The 22,832-nt window shown below is 45.7% G+C and overlaps 1 protein-coding gene across 1 annotated transcript in view; it reads right to left on the minus strand.

Annotated features, from left to right (window-relative positions):
* Positions 1-11,721, minus strand: part of P3H2 (prolyl 3-hydroxylase 2) — a 16,252-nt gene extending 4,531 nt beyond the window's left edge. The window contains exons 1-7 of the mRNA XM_010163288.1: positions 11,572-11,721; positions 10,110-10,299; positions 7,220-7,351; positions 5,922-6,064; positions 4,348-4,437; positions 3,810-3,850; positions 3,239-3,333 (exon numbers count right to left, since the gene is read on the minus strand). Coding sequence (XP_010161590.1) covers positions 3,239-3,333; positions 3,810-3,850; positions 4,348-4,437; positions 5,922-6,064; positions 7,220-7,351; positions 10,110-10,299; positions 11,572-11,673 — 793 coding nt within the window. The 5' untranslated portion in view covers positions 11,674-11,721. The remainder of the gene's footprint in view (positions 1-3,238; positions 3,334-3,809; positions 3,851-4,347; positions 4,438-5,921; positions 6,065-7,219; positions 7,352-10,109; positions 10,300-11,571) is intronic.
* Positions 11,722-22,832: the final 11,111 nt, after the last annotated feature.

The raw sequence follows: 22,832 nt of genomic DNA on the forward strand, positions 1-22,832 counted from the left end.
AGGCCAGCTGAAGTCACCCAGATACACTGCCAGGGAAAAAGCTTTACAGCAGAGAGCAATTTGGCCTCACATCAGCAACAAAGGAAACAGAAGCAACGGAAACACCCGGAGATTAAATCAATTTGTTGCAAGAGCATCAGCATTTTCCACCTTCTCATTAGCTGCCTTGCAAACGCAGGGACCACAGCCTGAAAACATCAAAAGCTGGTGGGGCACAATGAGAGACACGGGCACCGGCTAACTTGGCTCTCCTGCTCAGCAGCCAACATCAAAAGAGGCCATAGGTTTCCATTGGGCTGTGTGGACCTTGCCAGCTTGGCAGGCAAAGTTGCTCTCTGCAATTGTCATCAGTGAGTTTTTTGTCTTTTGCACACACAGAAAATCTAATGCGGTGCTGAGTTTGCAGCAAGCATCGCTTGTTCTCCACTGAGAAAGGGGGCTGGGAGAGGGCAAGCTGGAGGACTCTGAGGACAATCCTCCTCTGCAGAGGCAAAGGAACTGCCATGGCCACCCCTGCCATCCTTTGCTCCTTGCCTATGACCTGCCTCCCTCTGCCTGACAGAAGCCAATGTCTTGGCTGCATTTTGGAGATCCTAGGTAGCATCCCTGGGATGGGAATACAACCATGGCTGGGCTTGCACACTGCTAGGCTCCTGCCTGGTACAGGGTGACTGAGCTTTACCACGTGCTAAATGAGCAGGCAAGGAGAAGAAAGAGATTAGCTCTTTAAAAGAACTTTGGGTCCATTCCAATCAAATTTGCTTGATCAGAAAAACCTGTCGAGGCCACTAAATCACGGTCTTCTGAAGCCTCTTCCCCTCATCTCCTTGAAGAGAGAGAATGAAAGAAATGGCAACAATAAAAACCTAAACCAGATGTTTCACCAGGAGGAAGGTGAAATGCATCTAAGTTGTGGGAAAAATTATCTGTTGTCACAGAGCCACAATAAAACAGAGGAAACAGAGCTGCAGAGCTCCTCTCACCATGTGGCACAAGGAAACTTCTCTGTTACACTGCTTTTACAATTACTACTCTTCCTGTTTGTTGAGGCACACTGTGTGTTTTTGAAAGGTCTCCTTGGCCTATGGAGGACATGTAACCCTGAGGGCAGAGCCCCACCACTAGCTCATTATTTTTGAAGAGTTAGGTATCTTGGAAACAGAAAAGATGGGATGTTCCTCATATTCACTTTTCTGTTCCTGTTGCTCAAAAATAGCATTTATTATAAATGCAGCTGGATCAGAAACAGGACTCTGAAATCCAGACTCCTGGCACACTCCAACTCAGGGCTGAGTTTATCAGTTTGGATGTTGCTCTTCCCCAGCCATAGGCACATGAGGGATGAACCTGGAAGGCATCACTCACCACTTCCTCCGTTTCTTGTTCAGAGGAGGGCCACAAAATTATCAAAGGGCTGGAGCACCTCTCCTATGAGGACAGGCTGAGAGAGTTGGGGTTATTCAGCCTGGAGAAGAGAAGGCTCTGGTGGGACCTTACAGCAGCCTTCCAGTACCTGAAAGGTGCCTCTAAGAAAGCTGGGGAAGAACTGTTCACAAGGACATGTAGCAATAGGACAAAGGGTAATGGTTTTAAACTAGAAAAGGGTAGATTTAGGTTGGATATTAATTAGGAAAAAGTTCTCCAATAAGAGGGTGGTGGATCATTGGAACAGGTTGCCCAGAGAGGTAGTGGAGGCTCCATCCCTGAAGATATCCAAGGTCAGGCTTGATGGGGCTCTAAGCAACCTGCTCTAGTAAGGCTGTCCCTGCTCACTGCAGCGGGGTTGGACTAGATGACCTCTGAAGGTCCCTTCCAACCCAATACATTCTATGATTCTATATGATTCTTCTGTTCCTCCCAGGGAACTAGCGGGGCTGCCCTGTGCTGCAAACACTGAACCCTTGTCCCACACTGACAGTGTGCTCCTGGCTGCCTTCCTTGCCCCCACCCCCTGTAAGCACCAGCAGAGAGACCTGTTTCCCATGTGTATGTTCTGTGAAAAACAGCCCAAATACATTGGGGAATTCTTTGGACATTTGGGAGTGAAGGAATTGGTGGAAAGCAGAAAGGAGGGAAGGAGAGGAGCACAAAATTAAAATGAACATTTCTTTTTCTCTTTTGGCTTTTTCTTTTTCCAAGTGAAAAGAGAAAAAGAAAAAAAGACAACAGAGAAAGGAAACAGCTGGATGACCAAAAATTCCATTTTCTTTTTCAATGGTTTCAGTTTTCTTTGTAAACTTGAAAACATTCTGCAACTAAACCAGAATAAAAGCATAGAGAGAATTAAAAACAGAGAAAGATGCACTCTCCAATTATTTGGTTATAGAAAGCAAATAGGCCAACAAATATAAATCAACCAGCTGTTGGCTTAAGCAAGCTCTTCAGGATTTTCCTGTGGTATTCGCCTATTTTATATATGGCTAGAGAAGGCATAACAATGCTCTGAACACGACACTGAGCAGCTGGAGACAACTTGGGACGTGGGAAGTTGTGAAATTCCCCCAAAAGCACAACCATCCGTTGCATTATAGGGAGGTTTAATTGCCTGCTGCTGTGAAGCTGGCCCACAAGAGACACAAGACACCTCCTGGCTTGAGATCCTGTTGTTTTGCAGCAAGGAGCATGCTTTGGTGTTTGGCTACAATATAGTTTTTCAAAATGGTTATGGGGGGAAATCTTGTCTTTAGTAGAAGATGTTATGGTATTTTCTGTGGTTGCCGAAAATGTGCTGAAATCAGTTGAAACGTCTGCCGACAGGCCTTAAAACCAAGTGATGTGATGTCAGCCAAGACATGAAATCACAAGCTAGTCTGCAAACAGAAATGGTTGTTAATATGGTGTGATCCAGCACATTTAACAAAATATCAGGACTGGAATTCCCAAAACCTAACACCTCCACCATCTATCCTTCTGCAGCCTGGACAAGAGGGAACATTTTAATCTTAAAAGCACCTGGAGGAAAGACTACTGTTTGCCACATTCCCCATGGTGAGGAGGACTCAAATTCCCAGCTCCACATCTCATGGCTCAGCAGGTGGGAAAAGCAAGTCCAAGAGCAGAGCGGTGGTGGTGGAATCCACAGACCCAGAAATTCTGTGGCAGCATCAAAGACTTCTCTGTCCCTTCAAACTTCAGCCCCCTCAGGTAGAATTGGCCCTCATTGCAGAGCGGCCAGCCTCTGCAGTCTCTAGCAATAGGAAAAAACCTGATTTTGTTGAAACATCTTCATCAGACTCACCCTCCTTCAGCTCGCGATCTGGCTTTGGCATGGGTTTCTTTGCCAGGGACAGCCGGGGCCCATCCTCTGGTTCATTGCTAATACTTGATGGGACGCTGAGGAGCAAGAGAAAAGAGGAACATCATTTCTTTGCTCACAGGTCTCCAGCTCTGGGAATTGTGCTGGTTTGCACACTTTGGAAACCGATACATTAAAAAAATGGGCAAATTGGTACTTTGTACAAATTTCACAAGCAGAAGCCCTCACCCTGTCCTGTGGCAAACTGTGTTTTTCTGGTAATAGGAACAAGAATTTCCACCCATAAAGCACAGACACCAACAGTACCACTTGCCTCATCAACCAAGTTCCCTCTAGACCATCGCTGGTTTTGAGGCAACTAAAATAAGGTGTTTGTGGGAATGTTTGCATGGCAAGGGGCAAAGGGCCCTAATCCAACCATGATGGTGTGTTGGGGTGGATAAGCAGCAGCCCCCAAAGTGGCAGGCTGGTACCCCACCATGGACACATCCCCTTCACCCCACTGTGGGGACTGGTGAAGACACAGGTTTAGCTGGGGTGGGTGGTGGCTCACCTGTGCTCATCCTGGCGGGCGCCGTACCGGTTCCAGTAGTTCTGTGGGAAAAGAGAGAGGTTGTGCTTCTTAATTTAATGCTCCAGCTGAAGCCAGTGAGCTACCTGCTCTGCCTCACACCCAGGGACATCAGCCAGCCACTCTGGTATGGGTCCATCCCACACAACTTCGGGTAATTGCCTGGGGTCACCAAATTGAATATATAACCCCAACCCAAACTGGCATCACACGATGATTACAGAGGGAGCCTGGCTTGCCAGCCTTCTCTGTCCCACCCCATCACTATGGCAGTGGCTAAGACACAGCCAGACACCATGGCAGGAGAGCTGGTCTAGGCTACATCTACTTCTCCTTTACTCCAGGAACAGCTGCCTTCCTTGCTTTGCCGTCACCATTTTCCCACAGGGAACAAATGAGGCCAAGACCCAGCTCCTGAGTCACCTACAGGGGACCTGCTTTATAGGAGAGAAGAGGGGGGAAGCTGGTCCTATAGCTGTGAACTCCTAAAGGTCCTGGCCATAGCAGACCCAGGCATTACCGGCTCTGTGTAGGTGTATCCGAGGCCGGCCGCAGCCACCTGCAAGAGGTGAGACTCCAGCTTATGGCGCCGCAGCAACATTTTTGCTTCCTGAAAAAAAGAAGAAAAGAGGAGCAGTTGCACCTGTGGCTTTCACAAGACACAAGCAATACACCTCTGCTTCAAGAGGGGTTTGCTTTCCATGCAACACCACAGACTCCTACAGGGCAAGGGATGCTTGGGTCATGCCTTAGAGCAACCCCGGACACAGGGCTGAGCTGCTCATTACATTACACAGGGGATGTGTTCAGCAACTCATTGGGAAGCCTAAATCCCCAAAATACATGTCCATAGCTGGCAGAGAGTGCTGAGCACCTTGGAAAGCCTCTAAGAGGCTGTCCAGAGAAGCCCAGCCCTAGCTGCAGAACAGGAGGCAGGTTCAGGCTGGTGGAGCAGGGCCCCTGGCTGGGCTGTGCCTTGGTTCCCCATCTGCAATGTGGAGCCCAGAGCCTAGCGCTGGGGGGGCTGCAGCATCACAGCCTGGGACGCACTCAGGGTGCTCAGATGGGGATCACAAAGCACAGCCAGCTGGAAATCATCCATCAGAGGATGGATGAATTTTTTTGAATGAAAAATTTATAAACAAAACACTGGATTTTTTTCTCCTAGAAAACTGCAAAGCAAAAAAATCAATTTGTCTTTTTTTTACAGAAAACTTCAAAACACTGGAAACAATGAAATATTTTAGTCAACTTCAGTTTTTTTCCTAGATTCACTTTGTGAGGAGAAACAATAATTATTCTCATTTTCTTTTTTATAATTTCCCTTTCCTTTTTTAGTTTAATTAGTTCTTTTTTACCAAATTCATCTTAATTTTCCTGAAAATGAAGGAATTCCCAAGGCAATGGAAAATCCAGTTCCTGCCTACCCTCTGCTTATGGCGCAAGGGGAATGAGCCTCAGCAAGGCTGTAATGGAACAGGAACTTCTTCTCTTCTGCATCATGAGAAAGGCACTTCCAGGGCTGCAGATAAAGGCTGTGATGGGACCAGAGAGGAAGCCTGTCCTGCTGGGTGACTGAACACCCATGGTTTGGCTGTTTGACCCCAGCCTAACCCTGTGACAGCAAACCTACTCCCTGCAGAACAGGCTGAGCGCTGAACTCCAAGCTCAGTGACTTGTGAGTAATGCTGACATCCCAACTCCCCCTTGGGAAAATATTTCTCAGCCCTCTCTTAACAGAGGTTGCCCTCTGCTCAGTGCTTCATTGCATTCCTCCCCTGCATCTCCTCCAGAGCACTCAATGAGAGGAGGGTTTACATTGTTGAGGCACTCAGTCATCGCCCTCCCTGCCCTTGCTTGGGCTTTGCTAAGCTGAAGTCCCCATTTAAAGAAGATCCTGCCCTCCAGCCTCTCCCCCACACCACTGACTCTAGACTTGCACCCTGATAATTAGCATCACCAGCTAGTCCAGCATCTCCACATCTGTTTTCAAAGCAGTCCCACTATAGAGAAGCTGTCAAGCTGCTTTTATTTCCAGCTGCTACTTTTGTTAAAGCCTCCCACCAAAGGCTCTTAGGTGATGCTCACTCTCACCTTTCTGGGTTTGATGGTGTCTGGATCCATCGTACCTTCCAAGAGGCCTTCATAATAACCTGCGTTCTCCAAGACATCTTCATCATCTGGGTGGAAGAGGAGGTAGGACTTGGCACACTCCAGGGCTTTTACATAGTCACCAACTGGGAGGAAACACAACAGTTGTCAGGGGGGTCAGAGGGGTCACAGCTCCACTGGCAGTGCCAGGGATCACACAGGGCACGGCGGGGCAGAGCCAAGGAGGGGAGCCTCCAGAGAGGGAGGGCACAGCCTGAGCTCTGCATCAGCTGAGGGGTCAGCCCAGCGCTTTACAGAGCTCTTTTGAGGCAACCTGGTCTTATCCCCTCCATTTAACCAGCAGGGAAACTGAGGCAGAGAGACACAACTTCTCTGCGGTCATGCATAGGTGAGATGGGATCCAAATTGGATCCATCTGGATGGGCAGGATGTGGAGGCCATCCAGCAGCAAACTGCCTCTCTTCTGTGCAGCACCCCTCAGGGCTCTGGGGGTTTTACCCACCACATTACACCTCTAACTGGGCAGAAGAATAAAAAAGCCTATACACTACACACGAAACACTCCAGCTTTCTTCCCGTTGCACTGATGAATGAAGAAGCTTTAGGTCGGAGTAGCAATTTTGACCCTCCTACATTCTTCCCTTTTCAGGAAAGAGCTCTTAGTCCATGGCTGGGAGAGCAAAATTCAGCTTAGAGTTTCCTTTATGTAACAGAACATCATAAAATGCCATATAGGACCACCCAACTGGCATTGTGTCACACTGCCAGCTCCTGATATTTTGCAGTGTTGCAAACACCTGCAACCTTACTGTGAATCTTAAAATATTTGGTAATTAGCAAAAATTGGCATCTTGGGATAAGCTTGGGTTAACTTGTATACCTGTTATATATTAACTTGGAAAATGTATCGATTGGTTTCACAAAATGTGAAACACATAACCCCAGAACTTTAATATCAAAAGCCAAATGAAAGGACCCTAAAAAAAGTATGATTTATTTAAAGAATAATACTGTTTTAGCTAAAGGTTGGGCTTTTAAAACTTGACCGATGATTTAAAACACTTTTACAAAAATACTTAATTGCATTTCAGTCAACCTGACTTTTGAAGAGACAATTTCCAAAGACCTTTGCTTCCTGACTCTTTCAGACCATGCCACTGCGTCACTGTAGCACAGACATCATGGGGAAATATCCCGATTTCCACCTGAAGGAAGTCAAACTTGTACAAAGTGTAACAAAACACAGCAAGCACTATGAGGAACAGAAAGACAGCCCTTACCTCTGTAATAGGCAAACTGCAAGTAGTCGTAATGGAGGGGAAGGAAATTTTCGATGGGCGAGATACGTCCCGAACGTGTGGCGAGTTCTCGGACACAGTCATGTTTGCAGGCCAGGACTTGCATGTAGTGATCTGCCAAGAAAAGAGGGAGAAGATGGTCTGAGCTGAGAAGGATGGTGATGGTGCTGAGACAAGGACAGACAGAGGTGAAATCTCCCCAACTGAAGGACATGCAAATCAGGCTGCTCTGGTCCAGCAGGTGACTGCACACACAGAGAAAGAGCTCAGGATACTTCCCAAAGCCAATGGAGACTCGCAGTCACATTTTTGCCCCATCTTGAGAAATGCCTTTCTCCTTCTGTCAACTGTAGAGGGAGCTTGAGCATCTCTTTTGTGTGGCCAGGAGCTGCTGCTTCTGCCCAAGAAAGCTGGATGGGCACAGAGATGTGCAGATGGCAGGTAGCTCTTCAACTCCAAGAGGCAAACCAAAGGTGAGGACAACCACAAAGAAAGTGGAGATGTGAAGACCGGGTGGCCACATGTGCCGCCAGACGAAACCCACCTCCACATATCTTTAACTCTCTCCTTTCTGCAGGAAGAAAGCTCCCAAGGGACGTTTAGACCAGAGGGTTTGGTGCAGATTTCAAGCACTGCCAAACGAGGTGCCTGCACTGCATGATGGAGAGGTCTAAGGTGCAAATATCGGCAGCAAGATCTCCATGTTTGCTGCTTCTCAAAGATGAGATATCTCCCAGGGAAACGCAAGCACGTGGTAAACATCTGCCATTAGCAAGGTTTCTTAATTGGTGGGAGTCCACAATATAGGCATTATATCAGCTGTACAATTTTGAAGCCAATGCAGACATCTGATTCCAGTTTGGAGCCTTTGCTGCAATGTACTTACAAATCTACTTACTCGCTCTGTCTCTGTACACCATTAAAAACCTTAAGAAACAAACACAGGCTTGAAAAAAACCATGCGCTCAGCTACCAAAGCATTTCTCAGAACTGCCAAAAAAACAGCCTGAGGAATTTGTGATGAAATCAAGTGGAAACTCAAAACAGTCCCCGTTTTCTCTGGGCAGGTAGTCTGAGTAGTTATCTGATTTACCATACACATTCAGGGTATTACATTAAGCAAAACAAGAAGGAAAAGAACATAAATAATTTTGTTGTAATTTAAACCTGTTTAAGCATCCTAGACCTGGAATAATCCATCACTGAGAAGCACTGCTTTTTCTTGGTACTGTCAAGGTACCCTAGAAACAGGCTATATAGACTGGAATCAATTCACTGAAATACATCTGTCCCTGGGGTGGAGAGGTGAGTGTTTCCACCCCATGCAGAAGCATAACAAATCAGCCTGGGACTGAGAACTGATACAAGTTTTGAAGAAACTTAAACTCTCTTTTCCTGGTGTATTAGGGTTCCCACTCCCTGCTGAAACATCTGGGGCTGAGTGCCATGGACCCAGGGGTAAACACTGGTTTATGCTGTCCGGTAATGAACCACTCCATTTCCTATAGGAAAGTGGTTGCACTACATATCTCATTTCCCTCCGTGTGCCCTCACTTCTCTGTTTCCTTGGGTGCCTGAAAGGCCCTGGGGTTTTTATACCCAGGCATATCTGGCCAACCCAAGTCACAGTGCTTGCAGTGACTTGTTCCAACTCCCAGGTGATGTGCTGGGTTGAGGACCACCAGATCATGACCACATCTGCGCTCCTCACGGTCTAGCACAGAAACACCTTCTCTGCTTGCTGAGGTTGTACTGAACTTGCACAGTACAGGAACAATTTAACAGAGACCAAAAGCTGTTCGATAAGCAGCAGCTTTCAGTGACAAGGAAGATGGGTTTCCTTTGTCACTGAAGACTGCTCTCTTTGAGGGCTTGACATGCCCTTGGTCCTGGTCATGGCTTTAAAACCAAGCATGATCAGCTGACAGTTAACAATGGTACAAAGTCAGCCCTTGTGAGACTTCTCATATTTTTTGCATGGGCAAATAAACCCAACAAAGGCAGTTTCCCATCCGGTATGTTGGTGGTTTCTCATCTTGGTCATCTCAATTAGATTTCCTGTCTCAACCCAAACAGAATTATGCAAAAATAAAAAACAGTCTGCAACTGAGTGAAATCACAAGACGCAAAACGCCAGAGCTTGATGCAGCTCCAAGACCATGAGCAGATAAATAAGATTTCTGTCACCAAACAAACCTTAATTTATTGTTCTTCATTCCCTTACAACTAAATAAATGTAATCTCATTTCTACTGAGAATGAACCACTTTAATCCTCTCTCGCTCAGAGCCACATATGCAAATCTGAAGATTACACAGCAATGTTCAATTCTCTCCAGAGATTTCAGTCGAGATCATAATTAGGTGGGCCTCCACTAATGACAAATCCATCCCTTTGGATGGAGAGGAAATCTATGTTCTGAGCCTTTTTGGCAATTTTCCTGGCCATCTGGAGCGTGGCCAAGAGGACTCTGCTGCTCTCTTCGTATGCACTGAAAAACAGAGAAAATACAAACAGGGGCCAGAGAAGTCTAGATTCCAGTGAGGTATGTGAGACTGTGTACAGGGGAAAAACTAGGCTGTTTGTGTTAAAGCACTTATACTTCCAGCTCTTACAGAAAGTTGCAGATGTTCCACACATCTGTTGCAATTCCTCCAGCCCAGCTTCTATTCAGGATCAAAATGAGATGTTCTAGTTCCCTGTCTTCTGAATTTGCATCTTTTGGTCTTACAAGTGCCTCCTGCAGCTTTATTCACCAGCAGCAGCAATGGAAGGGAAGACACTTCAACAAATCCAGTCAAAAGCCCAAACTCAAAAGTTAAAAACATTGCATGGCCAAGGGTGAGAACCCTAAAGATGCAAAAAAATCTCACCTGCAATAGCTTCATAGAGGCCAGCCTTATATTCCAGGTACTCATGCTCCTCAAATCTCTGTGGTCCCTCACACATGATCTGGCAATCTTCATCCTCAGAGTAGTACCCTTTCAAAGCACGCTCCAAGAAGTCAATAGCCAGCTCATACTCCTCTTTGTCGTAGTGCCTTACTCCAGCACTGTAGTCTTCCTGCAAAGTAAGCAGGCAGAAGACAAGATAGTGAATCACAGAATCATAGAATGTTGTGAATTGGAAGGGACCCACAAGGATCATCGAGTCCAACTCTTGTCCTAGCATAGGACAGTTGCAAGATTCAGACCATTTGTCTGAGGGCCTTGTCCAAATGCTTCTTGAATATTGTCAGGCTTGGTGCCGTGACTTCCTCCCTGGGGAGCCTGTTCCAGTGCTCCACCACCCTCTGGGTGAAGAACCTTTTCCTCATGTCCAACCTAAACTTGCCCTGGCACATCTTCCTGCCATTTCCCCTGGTCCTATCATTGTTCACCAGAGAGAAGAGATCAGCGCCTGCCCATCCTCTTCCCCTTGTAAGGAAGTTATAGCCTGCAATGAGATCTACACTGCTTGGACCACAGCATCCTGCCCTTGTCAGCTGCAGGTGCTTCTCAAAAGAAGGTACAAGTGGGCAGCGACAGAATGATCCCCTTGGGTACCTATCAGGTGTAAGCAATTGTACCAAACCATCTTTAAGCCACCAATGGACTTTTGGACCAGTGAAACCTCGTAAACCTGCCTAAATATTCTTCTGAACTGCTCCATAATTAGAGCATCCACAGTGCCACTGCTGGATTATGCATTATGTGAAAAAAACCTCCTTTTCTTTGTTTTAACCCTTGTACGTGACAACTACGCTGGATGCCAAGGGAAGACTGCACTCGACCTGGCAAGATCTGTCTTAGAACCTCCATCAATTATATCAAATGGCCACTCCTTCTTCCTTGTGGCTTGTGAAATCAGAAAGTTGGGGGTGCCCCTGGCATTTATGTTGGCCTTGCACTTTGGGGAGGCAAAAAAAGCTGTCGCTCTCCTGCCTGCACCCTCACCAGCATAGTCACACATGTGCATGTACCCTGCCCAGCTGGGAGAAACCAGCTCAGAAGAAATATACATAAGCCAAGATCTGTCCATCAGTGCCCACGGAGGCATCCATCAAAGCTGCCTGATGGTGAGTGTTCACAGCCATGGATGTCCCCTGAGTTGCCTGAAGAGAGGGACCAGGTTGTGGATGCATCCATCAAACAAAGAGCAGAGAGTGCCTTGAAAAAGCAGGAGCTGGCTTGCCTTGAAGGAGAGCTCTGAAAGGGAGAACTTGTTTTGCTGTATTGTAATATGGATCTTGTCAAGAAACTCCCCATTCCTAGATGATGCTCTCTTTGCCTCCTAAATCTTTTCTCTCCAGACTGTCTGACATTTAACCTGGGCACCTCTTTAGCTCAGACTCACCATGTGCTGCCTGGCCTCCCGGTCAATCAAGCTGACCTTCCCTGCTGTGGTCTTGTAGTTCTCGATGTCCTGCTGTATCTCCATGTGCTCAGGGTTTGCCATGAAGAAGGTGTGAGCTGCATTTGCTGCCTCCTCCAGCTTGTTCAGCTGTAAAAAGATAAAAAAGACCAACTGAGTTGGTGATGTAGGGCAGTGAACACAGCAGTTTATGCTGCTCGCTCTGACACCTATACCTCTGACATCCTTTTGACACCACTGGACTGGGCAATAATGGGATAACCAAGGAAAACCTGAAAGCAGAGGCTAAAGAAAACAGCTGAAATGAAAGGAAAGCCTAGTGCAAGGGAAATTGGAAGAGCTGGAGTTTCTGAGAGCCAGACAGGTCACTTATCTGTCTGCAACGTAGTCTACCAGTGATGGGGTCCAGCCTATTTTCCAGCTGCACGTCCTCTGAACTCAGCTACTCCAACCCTCTGCACAGTCCCAGGTGGGGAGATGCTCTCATGAGATACAACACAGAGAGAGGAGGGGAAAGCAGCTGCTGAGATTGCGCTCTCTACGAGCCTTGGAGGCTGAGCTATGTTCAGGCTAAGGGTTTCTGCTTGTAAATGGGGACCTGGGACCACTTATTAAGCTCAGCTGTGTATAGCTGCAAACATCAAACTCCACTGATAGTGGCAGAGATACAAAGAGGAGCTTATCTTGGTGTATCAAGTTACTTTGGATTTAGAGATTCAGAACTGAGACCAGATGTTAGTTTCACCCTGGAGAAAGCCTTGTAAACAAACAGAAATGCTTAGTGTGTCCTGGTTTTTGCTAGGATAGGGTTAATTTTCTTCTTAGTAGCTAGAACACACACCCACAGCTGCTGGGAGCAGGACAGATGTTCAGGTGAAACATCTGCATAACCTAGCAGGAGAGAAGCCACTTCCATGGCTAATGCACTTGCTCCTGAAAGAAAGCCAACGCCGCTGAGTACCAGCAAGGTGCAGAGTCAGGCCCCTGGGACACGTCTGCAGTCTGAGCAGGCTCATCCAGGCTTGTTAGCCAGAACCAGGCTAATGCTAGCCCTGGCAAGGCTGGGTCCAAGTGTTCTCCTTGATGGCGAAACTCACACCAAACCCTGTGCCACTGCTGCTAAGCTCCTCCTGAGGCATCAGAGCCAGTGAGCTCAGGTAGATCTATGCTGTGCTGCCGTCATGGTACAGCAGCTCACCTGTGGAAACCTGTACACATACCCACAGGACAACTCAACCAGCAAAATGAGGAGAACTGAAAGAGACCTGCAGAGAAGCATGAGCTTCACACCCTGTTATTGTATGCCTGGAGCAAGGCAGAGAGGCCATGTGAGGTGAGGTGAGGCCATGGCTGCCCTCAAGACCCTGCTCATACCTGGGAGACAACAGCACCTTCCTTGGGGCTCCTTAACACTGGATTTAATACTTGGCATGCACTTAATGAGCATCAACTGTAGCTTGCCTTTCGGCCAAGCCATGAGAAATACCCAAAACTTCTTTCAGTGAGTCCCTGTGAATGGTCTAGTACCCTGCATTTCTTCGGGGCTCGGAGAGGGCACAAACACTCATTACCAGCCAGGCATGTAATAACTAGTTTCATCTCTGGCATACAATTATCCTCAGAGACGTGTCTGAACTGTCAATTGTCTGAGCAGCCACCTTGTCAGCAGGTTGTTTTTTACCTCCGCAGAAGTGTTTGCAACCATCTTTAAAATTAAAATACACATCCAATACATGTGAACTCCTGTTGAATTAAGTGGGACTGACATCTGGGTGAAATCATGGGGTTTGCTCCTTGAGGGATGGCCCTGAGTATGTATATCCTATGCAATTTTGCACGTGCAGCTTGTGAAAGCTTTGTGGTGAAATACTAAGGGAAAAAATACAAAGGATTTTCTCAGGGCACTTAGGTGCAGCAACAGCATGGCAAGAAGTCCTTTTTTATGCTGAATGCTGCTCTGAGCAGGAATAGCTGGAGTGGGGCAAGAGCAACAGGTTAGATTTGGCTGGACAAAGAGTGTTGCCCGGGAAGCACCGAGCCCACACCAATTCATTTGGCAAATCTGCTCCTATTTGGAAAGTGGAGCTGTCTGCCAGTGTTAATAAAATACCCCAGTTGTTTAACTGGCAAAATGATGCCTCATTTCCTACTGCATGTAAAGCTTGGCAAGACTTGGAAAAATACAGGGTGAAGACATGCATTATTTTTGTGAGGTAACCTTCTCTGAGGGCAGTGTGGAGGAAACAAGTTTTGGCTATGAAAGAAACAGCCAATGTCCTTTGAATCTCCACTCTCAAACATCATTTCCAAGTGGCAGATATTAAAAAAATTACTGTAACAGGTTTCCTTTGGCTTTTCCTCAAAACAAGGTGGAATTGGGAAGTGCAGCAAGATGCTGAAAACTATTTTTTCATTAGAAAAAGGAGATAGATAGATGATGGTGATTGGGACCCAGGTTAAAGGCGAGGGAAGTGGGGAAGATGCGGAGCACAGCAGGACACGTGCTGAGCCTCCTGGCACACAGCAAATCCCCCAGAGAAGTGCCCAGCGCTTTCATCTGGGCTGTTTAGATTAGGAAGAGCACAAAAACAGTCTGCAGAGCAAACAAGGGGGCTACTGCAAGTCAAACTGGTGGCAACTGGAGACATCACGGCTGTTGGAAATCACTGGCTGAGCTTGTCAGGGATGCCTGGGTGATTCTGATAGGGAGACATTGAATGGCAGCAGACACCCAAATCTACCAGGGGATTTGTGAAATTGGCACTTTTATATCAGACAAGCCATTCCGGACATGCTCTCATGTTGCTCGCTGGGGCATGGAGATGTTTTGAAAGCAGGTGCCCAGATACAGGAAGACTTTTTGGAGGAAAAGCCCAGCCATCACCATGGGCCAGACCCATGCAAAGTGGGTGCTCTCCTAAACCCTCTCTGCTGCTCCAGCACAGCCAAAATTGCTTGTCCAGTTCCCAGAAAGGCCAGGGCAGAGCTGGCTGAAGAAGCACGCGTGAATACCTCTGAAAGGAAGATGAAAGCTCCAGTCAGACAGCATCTCAGCCCGCTCCCCAAATCTGCCCTTTGAACACCAAAGCACCGCTGTGCTGAATGCCCACAGAAACGCAAAAAATTTGCCTTGTGTAAACCTCAGAAGTTTTTCAAGATTAGCTCTGTGCTGACAAGGTATGCAGGGAAGCCAGCTTTTACTGCAAAAACAAGATCTATTCCAGTTCTTCGCTTGGAGTTTTCCTAAGAACACAACTCTCCAGCATAACTCCTCAGCATCCCAGCAGGCAAGCAAAATGACTGTAAGAATTTTTTACCCAGGACAGCAGAAAAAAACTCCAAACCCATTCAATGTTTTTTTTTGTTGTTGGTTTTTTTTTAAATAAAGAGACATTCCTATTCAGAAACATACATCCCACCCTGAAAAAGGGTTTATCTCAACATAATCCCATCCTGGAAAACCTCATTGCAGCTGGTCAGCATCTGATACAGGATAAAGGACTGACCAGAGCATCTCACGATGGAAATTTTCAGGTCATGGTGAGCACTGGTGGGACAGTCACTGCAGTTGGTACTTAGAGAGGTCGAGATGGGGCAAGAAGTTTGTTGCAGACACATGAGCTGCTGACCCAATCCAGAGGACTGCTATTAAGCCACTATTCGAGCTGCTCAGGAGAACTGCATTCTTCCACGCTACACCACAGATTTCTATTCACAGACATCCTGCCTCTGTAGACTTTAAAGGGACCAAATTAATCTCAGCCAGGGAACTGGTCCCTCGAGACACAAGCTGCAATAGTCTGTTGTGGGATGTTCTTTTTTCCTTTGGTTCTAGCTCCTTTTCAGAAAGCTGTCACAGATCTTAGGATGGTCTTAGCTTTTCCTGGATAAAATCCACTTCTGCAAGATAGGAAGATTCTGATTTCTAGACACAACAGAAAATCCCTTTCCTTCCCTTGAAACAAAGCTCATACTGTGTCTAGTCCTGCTGTCTCTTCACAGCAGAGATGACCTTTGGATTTTGCTAAGTGGACTCAAAGCAGAACATTTCAACTCAACGCTTTTCAATTTATCATGTCCCGTATTTGCCTTAGAAACATTCAAGTAACACAAAGAAGCCAACAGCTGCTAAGTTCTGGGGAGTTTTTAAGTGGATGCCTGTATATAAAAGCAAATTCCTAACTGGTAAGACATGTTCAGAGACTAGCACTGACATTAATTATGAAACACTTTGGGGAAACTTTTGCCAAAACACTCTGAATTCACAACGAGCAGGATATTTTGGTGTTTAAAGGTCTGGGCTGGGACTCAGGACACCTGGACTCAGTTCCTGGCCCTGTCACAATTTCACTGTGCAGCCATTGGAAAAAAACATTTTGTTTTCTTTGTGCCTGATTTTCCATTGTTTTAAATGAATAACAATAAAAATAATAGTATTTATCCCACAGGGTAATAGTTTTGTTTATTTAGATGGCAAGCAACTCGGGGACCATAAAAATGAACACAAGAGAATTTTGATCCTTGTACAACCATCACTGAATGAAAATAAGCAAGGAAAAAATGACAGCTGTAGAATCACAACTTTAGTATGTGCTCTAAGGTCTCCTTGTTCATCCCACTGGAATGAGATCACTGGACTATCACTGCAGCTTTGCACAAAACCCTGTGTATTTCAGCCAGAGATGACACAAGAAATCAGAACACCAGCAATGAGAGAGCCCTGGGAACACCCTGTCCATTTTGATCTTACCACGCCAACAGCTAGAGCCAAGAAGGGGAAAACACATCTAAGTGCTTCTGGGTTTTGATGCTGATTTTTTTTTTTTTCCTCATTCAAATGTTAGGAGTGTTTAATTTCACAGAAAAACAGGAAAATTATTTTAAGCAGCAAAACCTCAGATTAAAGAATTTCAGCAAATGGCAAATGCTCTGTTTCATTCCCATCTGGGACAGTGCTGGCCTGGACTTCAATGGACTGAGACTTCCAACCTGCAGTAGTGGCTTGGATTAGGAAGGCTGTTTTAACTGGAGCATTAGACAGCACCAGGCACAGCCTGGAGTAAGGACCTGGAGCAAACACCTTGAGCATCACTATACAATCAATGCCAATTCTCATTGATAACAGTTGAGAAAATCCTTTCTAGAGCTTTCAGGGGCTGCATGATGAAACACGTAATATAGTGTTAACAGTCCCTTAATAGTTCATCGTCATTCTTGTACCTGTCAAACTACCTATCAGCCAGTAAACTCCATACCAAGCAATCTGATTTGTACCTGTAAGGTCACTGTCACCAACCTGCCATGGTTAGGAAATAAACTGTCTCACTGGAATATGCCTAACTTGCTCTTTGATTTTGTCATCACTTTGGCTGCTGCATCCCTCAAAGAGAAAACAGGATTCATCTCATTGTGAAGCTCCACGAGCAGGCACATGCTCTGAATTCACACTTGCCCTCGCTATTTGCAGACAAATTAATTCTGACCAAAGCTTCTCTCATGCCAAGACGCTCAGTGAGCTTGTATAACCCCCTGCCCCTTCCCTAGGGAATATGCTGTAGTTTTAGCTGCAATAACCCTAAATTTGCAGGCCTCAAAGTTTGTTCACTGGTGCATGGCAGTGGGGATAATGAAGTGGAACAGGAGTTGTGCCAGGTCTGTGAGACAAGGATTGCACAGCTTTATGGTCTGTTGTTGCAGGTGTACCACACCACCCCCAGTTTGCTTACGTTGAACACTGACGCAGTGCCATTTATAGGGGGAAGCAGCTGTAGCCAGAACATCTACAGATGCTCAGCTGCTCCAAGCTCACCCTACAGTTTTCACAGAAAAAAAACAGGATAAAAGAGGTGCAAAAGTCAGAGGATTTTAGAGAGAATGGAGCCAAAGCAGTATCAATTCTGACTGCCTGAGACAAGGGGTCACAGGGCATGCATGATATAACCAAGATCTCAGACTATTATCAACAATGAATTCCCATTTCATTGAACATATTATCAGATATTAGCAACTGTCATACATTCTGTGTGACTGTCATAATCCAACCTGTTTCTATTTTAAGGTATCTTCAGCACACAAGACATATAGTTTGAATTAAAACTTATTTTTCAGGAGCAGAAGTAAGGCTTATACACTGTAAAATGTGTCAGATCCCTCAAAACCCCAGTGTTTTTTGCCGTGCCGAGACTGGACCTACCTGCACACAGCCTCTGTTAAATGCTGAGTGCATGACCCTGGCACGGAGCTTGTGAGAAAAAATTTCAAACCATTCGGCTGACCTAGAAACCAAAGTCTTAAACCTTCAGACAACTTCTGGTTTGCTGAACAGATATTGTTTTTTAAAACTTTTTCATAGCTCCACTGCTGCTGTGTTGTATCAAAGGCTTAGTGCACTCAGCTCTGCAGAGGAGGGAGGCTCTGGAGTTGGTAAGCACAGATAACAAGGGAAATAAAAGGTTCAATGTCATGAAGGATTAATCTCGTTGTGTCTATGCAGAGCTTACTGCCTGGGCGAGTAGAAGCAAGTAATAGTGAGATGGTTATAAATAGCATGTGACCTTATCTCAGCTATTTTATTATTGCAAATAGAGAAGGAAGAAATTCTCCAGAGAAGTTAATAATGAAATTTGCCCTCTACTGATGGGATTACACATTCACAGAAAGATGCTTGAGCTATCTACAACCCACAACGGCACTCACAGACACCTCAGAAACACTAAAATCGGAGAGCAAGGCAAGCATATGGCAGAAAAGGGCTTTAGCCGAGTGCAGGGAATAGGTACCAAGTGACAAAGCTGTGAAGCAGCCTTTGAGTTCATTGACACACCATCCCCTGGTCTCCAAAGAGTTTACCAGTTCCTTGTCTTTCTACTCAAGCTAAACAGGGTTGGTCCCCACTCCTTGCTACTACTGTGACAGGGGACAGCAGTGATGCTCCTGGAGGTTCCACATGCATCTTTTTGGAGGTCTTCTCCATTTTCAAAATGTAGACAACCTCCAATGTGCTTTGGACAGTTCCTCTCAGACTACCCCTCTCAGCACTCCTCACTGTGTGCTGCTGCTCACCAGTTGCTCTGGTAGACCCAAATCCAAAACAGAAGAAATTTGGAGAACTGGCACAGGGAAAACTTCATGAGAAAGAAAACTTAGGAAGGACTTGGGGTTTTTTTGTTATTCCAACAAGTAATTTTTTCAGTGCACAAACATGTGTGCATTGGTAGGTACATGGTCAAAAGAGCTGACTAGATATTGAATTAGTTTCCAGAAAGTGGCAGATACTTAGAAATTTAAACCTAAACTGAACAAACCACTTTAATATTCTTCATAGATCAATTTATTTCAATTAACCAAGACAGAAATCAGATTTCCTAATGGATCTCTCACTTGGGCCATGCTGGCCATATTTTTCCTAAGTGTTCACATGCATGCGGTGAGCAGACTGACTGCATCCCACTCATTTTGCACTAAAAAAGCAAATTAGACTGGCACTCTTCCTTCCTTCTCTCTCTGACATGCTCCTCTTAAACTGTTCCCAGGCAGGTAAGGATGAAGATTTTCACACATTTCTGGTTGCATATTATATGCCTCAGCATACTCATGGTGTAGCAAATAAGGAGCAGGACATTACTCACGGCAAGTGACTTGCAAAACCACATCCCAGCAGGAAGGACCCTTCCCACATAAATCTCATACACACTGAGGCATTGCAGGCTTCATCCATGGAGCAAGCAATGGGAAATGTGTTCGTGTTTACTGAGCCTTCAATCTGACTGATGGTGTAAATCACTCTGAGGCAGATTTTGTCCCGAGTAAACACTCAGTTCTGTCTAATGTACTCTGATGACAGCGAAGTTGTGTGTGAAACAGCACTTTAAACAAGGAAAAATTATGAGAATATGCAGTGTGGGCTCTTCTGGCAAAACCCAAAACTCCTAGAACTGGGTTTTTAAAGTCTGGGCAGGAAATCTCTTGTAGATGGGATTCTTCCCTTTGTGCCAGTACACAAGAGCTGAGATCCCAGACAGGAGCTGGCAGTACACAGATTCCAGCACACTACTCTGCACAAAACGAAGTGCCTCCTATCAGTGGAAACCTGGCCAGTTGTCCTCCTCCCTCCTGCTCCAAACACACAACCACGCTGCCAAGACACGATGGCCACACTGTAGTCAGCGGTGCAAAATATCCTGCACCCCGGACCATGGGAGGGCTCTGAGCAGCTCCTCTGAAAGCTGTGTCTAGCTAGAAATCGGCTCCTTGTCTATTTTTAAGGATGCTAGCATAATTTGAAGGCTAAGAAAGAGCTTCCCTTATAATTTTCCTTGGAAGAGGTGGCATATACTCAGCCCTCAGGAATCTGTGCAGACGGTTATCCCATAAAGCTCCTACACATGCCAGAGTTTTTCCTGGACAGGTAATTAGAGGTGAGCCAGCGGCCTTTGGAGATTAGTAGGATGGGAGAAGCAATACACTTACAGACTGATGGCAACACGCAGTGCTAGATACTAAAAGGTGGGGGGTACAAAGCCAGACAGGCTTTCCAGAGTTTTCTCATGTGTGGATCAGCTCCTGTTGTTACAGCATCCCTGTGGCAGCTCCCGTTGTTACACACCTGGGAAAGTATCAGTTAAAGATTAGCCGTGTGTTTTAAGCTAATGAAACAGAGCAGCTGGAAACAAGCAGTACGTGACTATCCCCTCCTCATGGACCACCAGAAAGAGTCCCGTGGGCTACAGCCTGTTAGACAAATAATAAGCTTTCATCTGATATATTGACTGATAATAGACAGAGAGGCAGGTGGTCCCCTGCAGAGAGACTTGGGAATACCTGAGAGGAGAGAGGTGAATCTTGCTAACCCCACTGGCAAGAAGCAAAGGAGCCCTTTGCCCATGAAGGAAGGGAGGTCAAGGCTGGAATGCTTCAATCTGATTAAAGTGAAAACCGATCACATGCTTTTAGGGGAAAAACAGAACAAAACAAACTTGGGCAGTTAAAAGGGATGGGGGGGGGCGGGGGCGGTGCATCATGTAAGTATGTGTCACAGGAGGAAGCAGAGATGCCACAGGAGCAATAACAATATTCTACATTTCCACAAAGTCTTACAACCTCAGGAACCCAAAGGCATTTGATTTGGGCCAGAAACAAAGCAAACTCATCTGTGATGGAAGAACTGAAGTGATGACACAGAGATCGAACGGGAGATGCTTGGGAGAGGATCACTGGACGGTGCTTTTGCAGACAGTCTAATGGTGTCTAAGATCCCAACACATGTATAATCCACAGCACAGAGTCATCAGCACAGAAACAAACTTAACAGTGTTTATTCCAAGGAGGGTGATGGCCAAAGCACCCCGCAGCACATCTCTATTAAAAGACTTCCCACCAGAAAAGGATTTCATTAAAACAATGGTAACACACAACCTCCTCTCCCAATGATGGGATGAGAGTTCTTATTTCGTGACTGAATTGATTAACCAATACTACACAGGCTATGGTGAATAACATGGGGACTGTGCATGACAGACTGATGCCAACCATGTGCCTACAAGAATAAGGCAAAGCAGCTTATTCCAGCAAACTTCTAGACATCAGTACTTCTGCCTGGAAAGGATCCATGGCATTTATCTCATAAATTTTCAAGAATGCAGCAACACAAGTTGGAGACTGTCACATATTCTCTGTTTTCCAGATTCTGTGTTTTTCCTGCTGTTATGTATCTTCCCTCTCTGAGACCCATAAAACAGCAGCTTAGATGTGAATTTGTTTTAGCATTCTGCCTCTCTGAACATTGCAACTAGTCGAGCTGCACTAGCTGATAACATCAGGCACTGGGGCAGGCTCCTAGCCAAGCTGTGTCCACGTTGGCATCTCTATAGAAATAATTACTAAAACACTTAAGAAAAACACAACAGAAAAATCTGAGAGAAACAGAAAAATGCTTAGAGCAGAAACTTTCCTCCCTCTCCAGGGTTTAGCAGTGGCTCAGCACTTTTAAAGAGTCAGACATGATGAGCTGTTGAATGCCCTTTGGGAGCCAAAGTTCCCTATGAAAACACAAATGCTTGTCTGCTGTTACTCAACATCATCCAAACACCTACAATGCCCCTAGAAAATGCCTTTCTGAGAGGAGGCATGGATTACTCATGACCATCCTGGAACCAGGAAGACACACTGATCTAGTGATAAAATGATACTCCTTTTTTGCAGCCCTTTTCTGATGTAAATAGAGTTTTGTCAAATGGCTTATCTAAACCTTGTCCCAAGCCTGAAGACTGCCTCTCCCTACCTTTTCCCTGAGCAATAGAAAGGTCATCTCCTACAGAAGGTACCACTGACCCTAACAGTGATTATGGTCAGTTTATTTTATTAACATCAGAGCTTTTGTTTGAAAAGCAGAGTGCATAGCCCTGAGGGTGAGCTGCACACAGAACTGTGCTATCTGAGAAAGACGTTGTTATCTCCCTCTGCCTTGAGCCATGATGGGACAGCAAAAGGAAAAAGCAAACAAACCTTAAATCCCAAGGAGAAAACAGACTCATAGCATATCTATGTATTGTCCCCTCACACAAAATCCTTGACAGTCTCCAAGGAAATTGTTTTAATGACTATGTTTTTTTCCAGACGCAATGTTTCTGGAATACCTTTTCCAGGGCTCATAAACCAGTGGATCATGACTTGCAGCTGCTGAATGCTTGGAAACCATTGTGATGGTGACAGACATGGCACTGCAGACTTGATTAAATAATCATCAGATCACCATTCCAATTCAACATGCATTTTGCAAAGACTAAAGAAGATCTACAAATCAGAGGTAGGCTCTGTTCACCATGAGGGAAACTGACTGACACCAAGGTGAAGCAAACAGCTTATGCCTTAGGTGACTTTGGAGAAAACTGTCATCTTTGAAAAGAAACTTCTGTGCTGATCTGAGAGATTCACCACTAATAGGCCAGCACTGAGGCACTGCATTTACATTCTGTAAGGAAGCAATCTTTGTAGAGAAAGAGAGGGATGTGAAAAATACATCTATAGTTCTGCAATTTAATCCCAGTTGGTCTGGAAAGCAAAGGGAAGGTCTTTCAAGGAGCACTACCTGTATGGGTAGTGCAAGGAGCACTACTATATGTCAAACTAGTTCAGGCTCAAGGTTCACATTATCCCAAAATTTTACCCCAGCAGTGGCCAGGGCTGGACACTTGTGGGCAGAACATAAGGACATGGCAGGTACACAGTGACCCTCTCACATAGGG

This window comes from Antrostomus carolinensis, unplaced genomic scaffold (assembly GCF_000700745.2).
Source record: "Antrostomus carolinensis isolate BGI_N321 unplaced genomic scaffold, ASM70074v2 scaffold40612, whole genome shotgun sequence".
Lineage (NCBI taxonomy): Eukaryota > Metazoa > Chordata > Aves > Caprimulgiformes > Caprimulgidae > Antrostomus > Antrostomus carolinensis.